General features: G+C 31.9%; 1 protein-coding gene across 2 annotated transcripts; it reads right to left on the bottom strand.

The window, feature by feature from the left end:
• Positions 1 to 2,230: 2,230 nt before the first annotated feature.
• LOC107493373 (protein yippee-like) lies at positions 2,231 to 5,843 on the bottom strand. 2 transcript variants are annotated; one of them, XM_052251303.1, is made up of 6 exons: positions 5,725 to 5,843; positions 5,410 to 5,538; positions 3,737 to 3,780; positions 3,236 to 3,344; positions 2,838 to 2,895; positions 2,231 to 2,433 (listed from the first exon to the last, which is right to left on the bottom strand). In XM_052251303.1, exons 2-6 carry the CDS (start codon positions 5,503 to 5,505, stop codon positions 2,339 to 2,341), a joined length of 402 nt encoding a protein of 133 aa, XP_052107263.1. In that variant the 5' UTR covers positions 5,506 to 5,538; positions 5,725 to 5,843; the 3' UTR covers positions 2,231 to 2,338. The 2 variants fall into 2 exon arrangements, with proteins under 2 accessions (XP_052107263.1, XP_052107264.1); XM_052251304.1 differs by having other exon boundaries at positions 5,676 to 5,843.
• Positions 5,844 to 6,040: the final 197 nt, after the last annotated feature.

Here is a 6,040-nt window from a genome sequence, read left to right on the forward strand (position 1 = left end):
AAATCCAACCAAGTTGGTTCAAATCCAACAAAAACCAACTTTATTATTAGCGCTTGTAAATACACTACCTTTTTATATCCCATGTCTTTTCTTCGCGTTCTTTTTTTTTTTTGCGCTCTTCTTCTTCTCCTTCGTATTTTTTCTTCTTCTTTATATATTTTCTTGTCATCGTCATTCTTTTATTGGTTTGTTATTGTTGTATTTTTTTCTTTTCTTTATTTTTTTGGTGATTTTTGCAGCATTATGTATGTCTTTTTTTTATTTAATTTTTTTTATTTTTATTGTTCTTATAAGGATAAAACAAAAGAATGATGAGAAATTAAAATAAAAAAAAGGTGATGATGATATCGAAGAAGGAAACGAGAAATTTTGAGTTATGTAGAATTTATCAGAAAATAAAACTGAAATTTTTTTACAGTGACATAGAATTTTTTGAGTTACGGTTCTTCGATTGAATTCTTGCCATAAATAAAAATAACACCAAAATTTTATAATTTTAACATTGAAATTTTATTATAAAACACATAAATTTCTTATTTAATGCTTTTTTTTCTTCTTGTTCTTCTTCATTTTTTTCTTTTCTTTTGCTCTTACATCTTTTAGGAGTATTACTTCTCATATTAGACTTAAATGAACATGTATTGCAATCTTATTTAGTTGAATGAAAATAGATTTACACTTATTGAATTGAATTCTTGCTAGAAACAAAAATAACACCGAAATTTATTTAAAGAGACATCGAAATTTTGGTGTCAAAACTAAGATATCTATATGTTATTGTTAAGAAATTTTTGTGTTATTTTTCTGATAAATTATGCATAATTTAAAACTCTTTTTCTTTCTCCTCCTCCTTATCTTCTTCTCTTACTTCTTCTTTTTCATCTTTTTTTCTTTATCTTTTTCTTATTTTATTTATTCATAATTCTTTTTATTTTACTCTCTAACGATAATGATGATGGAGGAGGAGAAAAAGGAAGGAGGAGGAAGAGGAAGTGGCAGCAACGGCGGTAGTGACGATAACGATGATAACGAAAGAGAAAGATGAGAAAAAAGAAAAAAAGAAGAAGATGAAGTAGCGGTATACAGAAGAGAAAGAAGAAGAAAAAGAAGACTAAGCAGCAGTTTACATAACAGGAAGAAGAAGTGTGCGTGAATATGATAAACTATTATACAACTTAGTTGGACTTGATTAGGTAAATCACTTGATTGTAGAGTATTTTTTGTAATGTAAAATATAATTATTTTACTGATGTATCATTATGGAATTAAACGTACATATAAAATAATTTACACTATCAAAACATCAAAATTAAATTTAATGTAATTTGTGATGTTAACTGTATATTTATTTTTATTGAATGTGCCCCGGCTTAAAATGACAAAAATACAAAATGTGCCCGCACATGGCCATGTCATCATGCTAAAAAGAAACTACTTACGGACATTCTTGGAGGGAGAATGGCTCTTGGTCTTGTCAACCAACGTTTCATTTTTATTCTTTTTCTAGCGTTGGGTTTATCTACTGTGCTTTTCATTATGTCACAAATAAGGAAGATGGATGAACTATGTAGAGCTCAATTCTAACTATCGTAATATGCTAGAAGCGTATATTTTCTCCCGGAAAATCATTAGAGGAAAAAGGGGAAATCATGATCATAATCATTTGGTGTAAGGACAAAAGACAACTGGTGATGAACAGGTTTTGTGTTTGAAATGGAAATGATGAACCATAACTTTCTTCTACATCCTCTCTCCATTGTCAATCTCCAAAATTGTTAATACTTGTTTTTGTTGTACTCCAACAGTGATTATTCAATAAAGCATTTATAGTAGCAATCCAGGACATTAAAATTACCTCTCCATGAAAACCCGAGACTATAGAATACGGAAAAAGATTGACAACAAACATCCTTTCCTTTTCTTTCTCTTAATCTTGCTCATTCACTACTTTGTTGGCTAATATTTTGTTAAAAATAAGTTGGTGCCTTAGCAAAACCGAATATAATATAAAGGTTGTGCTAACATATTTCAAAGATTTTTCTTTGATAAATGCATTACAACAAAATTGGAAACTTCAAGCTTTGGCTTTTCAAGGGGAAAACATCGTTAGTGTTTGCACTAAGGCTTACTTTCTATACCAAATCTGATTAATCAAATCATATAAACAGGTCACTAGTTTTATACAATTCCAACATTTTGGCCTAGTTGATTTTGAATTAAGGGTAAGGGAAATATTGTAACCTTTAGTGCAATGTAAGTGTATACTAATAGCTGAGGTATAACATATTTTAACAAGAAGAAGCATAGAGAATGTATAGTTTCAAAATGAGATTAGATCCTAAATGATCAAATCAACATCATCAACATCACATCCAGCAGCATTTGGTTCTTGAGGTTCCATGTAGAGGCTGCCATCAGGTCCCAACACCTTAAACTTATTCACAATAACAAATCGCAAATCTCGTTTAAAAATACTGGCCACCGACCATTACCAGATCCCCACTGCCACTTATTCTCGTTTGAAAAACAAATGAACTAAATGGTAAATTACATTGATCTCCACTGAAATTAGGTAATTCTACTCCCGGCATCCCTTGATATGTCATGCAGACATTGACCTCTTCTCATGTTTATAAGGGAGGTTAGTGTCACATTTTATACACTACACGAGTGCCGAGTGTCAATATAACCCAAATTTCAAGGAGTTTAGTATAGACTTCTATGAATAGAGCGGGTGTTATCTATAACATTGCCTAAGCACAAGAGGGGTTATTGAAATTTACCCTGAATATAAAGATAAAACATAAAAGCTATAAATGCAGATTAACTAACTAGTCACCTTTCAAGGATAAACTTTCCTTCTTTGTACTGCTGAGCTTTCTCACAAGCAGACTCCTGAAGTGAAAATAGATAGAAAGTTGGTCTATTTAGAAGAATAACTTATATAAGCCTTCGTAAAGAAACTTTTAGAAAGTAATATATCAATAAGTAATTCTATATTTAAATGCTGGCTAATGACTAATAGAAGTACTTACTTTGAATCTTTTAAAAGGTTCTTTTTGAGAAGTAATAAGTTATCTAAACAGATAAAGAAAAAAGTAGGCAATGTGATTTTCAACTTGCAAAAAGTAGTAGTGTTATCTGATGAGTTTATGTTATAAACAGGCATTTGCAAATGTCAACAGCATCCGAACAACTAAATCGCAAACAACAGGCCATAAAAATTGGTCCTTACATATTTCCATCCAACAATGGATCCACATGCAACACAGAATATGTCAACAACAGTGTGCACTCCAGTAATCAGATTTCGTTCTTCTTTCTCTCCAAGGGTAACATTTACACTGTCATAAGATGGAATAACAAGTTATTTCAATTACTCAATGCTATTATACAACAAAGTCTCGTACTCATCATGATTTTTCATCCAGTACCAAGTGCATTACTAGAGCATTCAAGATATTGAAAGCATAGAAGTGTAAGTTATTCTCTGTGAAATCACCACTTTTAAAGGAATTTACTCGTTGATAGACATGAAAATTTTTATTAGACCTAGAAGAGTGAACTTACTCAATTGCATGATATGTAATAGGCTATATATTTGACAATTATTATTTTTATTCTGATGTTTATTGCTAATTTAGCTAAATATTTATGCAACAGTATCAAAAAATTCTACAATGGCACTAGAGATGCTTATTTTAATTTTGTAATGAGAAGGTCAAATGAAACATACACTTTATCAAAGAGATAAGCTTTCCCATGCCTGCATTGGAAAGACTAAAAAATAAATAATAAACAAGAAAACTGGGTTAGTTTACATTGTCTGCAATGTACAATTAAGATGCAGATGCAAAATGCAACACAGGAAAGGTAATCATACTCAAAATTCTCTATTTATTTAGCAACACATAACCACGTCAATGTCAAAATAGCCAACCTGATGTCAATCAGGTGCCATGATCAAGGAATAGAAAACTTCTAACTTTTAGTGGTCAAGAAGTTTCCACTTTCTAATGAGGACATTTTATGTTGCTTTGTTCATATATAAGTATATAACTAATCAAGATAATATAGCCCAACAGACTCAATATTGATGACATTTGAATCCAATTTTAGAGATAAAACCCATACAACAACAACAAAGTCTTGTTTCACTAGGTGGAATTGGCTATATGAATCAAACGATGTCATTGCGTCAAGTCATGGATTATTTCTCTAGTCAACCCATTTATGTTTAGATCTCTCAAACAAATTCATCGGGCACAAATGGCTTTGCAGAGCTAACCAGAAGTGGGCATATTTAAATCTGAATGAAATTTTAATTAGAAAATTTAATAAGAAAAGAACATCTTTTTAAGTCTGTTAAGACATATATTCTATTTGAACAAATCTTTCAAACACTTCATCTCCAAACTGGACCATTTTACTTTCTGATTTATTTACTTATTGGGATAATGCCATGCCCTGTATATGCATATTCTACACCACTACTTATATGCCTAATTGCCTATGCCCATTACAATCTGTTTCAAGAATTAAAAAAAAAAATAGTCATTGAATTGAGAGAATCACCAGGGTGAGAAATATTTTTTCTTAGAAACACTAGGTACTCAATGTGAATATAACAGAACCACAATGCCTACAATTACATGGTTTAAAAAAAATTTGAGGAAGCCATACTTTAGTGCTCCCATACACATTTTTAACCAGTCCAAAACCTTTCCAAGGAATTATGCAATTACAGTGAATAGAATGTCAATGCGAAAAAATGAAACAACTATGGAGACATGAATGACTTGACACCAAAAAATAGCAGCACACAGAAATTTAAAATCTTATACATTTAACAACCAAAACGAAATACCAATAATAGTTGAACATCATGTAGAGTCTACAAGTTAGTATCGACATGTTTAACCCAAACACGATCCTATCTAAAAATGCCACTGCTTCATATATGTATGTGTTCCAGAAACAATTCCTCTTAAGCTCCATCAATTTCTCACTTCGTGTCGATCCTATCTTCTATTTGACCCCTCTGGGGTTAATCAGATTCTCATCATCATGATCAACCAGTAATGGGGGCATGATGGTTCTAAATTGTGTTTGCAACCATAGCGTCGTGATACTCCCTTCAACACTCGACAACAATTTTGCTGTCTTAGCAACACTCTTGCACAATTAATGGTAATCACAGTAATCACAAAAGCAAATATACCCACTATTTTAAACCATAATCACAAAAGGCATTATTATATCACATAATTTTTCAACAAAAATTCAGACATTAAGATATCATCAAATTGTACATTCATCCATTCAGGCACAAAGATATCATCACACAGATGTATGAGAGGAAAAAGAAAAGGAAAATAATAACAACACAATAAACAATTAAATATAAACCTTGGAAATGATATCATCAGCAAGGGCAAAATGCGTTTGGCAGTGCTTGCAACTATAGAAGTTCCCTTCAAGACTAACCAAGGATAGCCTTGCCATGTCTTCTCCCTTACCTTAACACCAATCTATCAACTTGAGACACAACCACAAAAAGAAGGAAAAGGAAAAATTACAACACACACAAAAGGAAATCAGAAAGCCAAAAAGAACCGTACGACAAATTAAAAATAACATAAAATAAAAGCATGCCATGTTAAAAGGAAAAATACCAATTCGGTGAAAATGCTGGGATAATAATGTCAATGAGAGAATGATTACCGAGAAAAGATGAAGAAGAGAGGGAGTTATATCAGTGAGAGAAGACAAAGTGGTAGCGCATTGTGAATGTGATGAATGGAATTGAAATGGATTCTGTGAAACTGAAATTTGGAGTGGGTTTGTTTTGTTAATTGGAAATTAGAATGTGAATGTGAATCACGAAATGAAATCGAAGGGCGTGTGGGAGTGATGATGATAATCAATACAGAATTTGCCGTTCCTTGTTTCTACGCACACATGACATGTCACCCTTCTCTCTGTCCTTTCTCTGGGTAAGGCGCCGGACTGCTCCTAATATAACTTGTTATGCAAGCCA

This window comes from Arachis duranensis, chromosome 6, assembly GCF_000817695.3.
Source record: "Arachis duranensis cultivar V14167 chromosome 6, aradu.V14167.gnm2.J7QH, whole genome shotgun sequence".
Classification (NCBI taxonomy): Eukaryota; Viridiplantae; Streptophyta; class Magnoliopsida; order Fabales; family Fabaceae; genus Arachis; species Arachis duranensis.

What these genes read in the sequence shown, in the direction of transcription:
- LOC107493373 (XM_052251303.1), bottom strand. Translation starts at nt 5,505, where the DNA reads ATGGCAAGGCTATCCTTGGTTAGTCTTGAAGGGAACTTCTATAGTTGC. An exon ending in CCATTGTTGGATGGAAATAT is followed by an intron (nt 2,896 to 3,235) that starts GTAAGGACCAAT and finishes TTTTCACTTCAG; the next exon opens with GAGTCTGCTTGTGAGAAAGC. An exon ending in AAAGTTTATCCTTGAAAGGT is followed by an intron (nt 2,434 to 2,837) that starts GACTAGTTAGTT and finishes TTGTGAATAAGT; the next exon opens with TTAAGGTGTTGGGACCTGAT.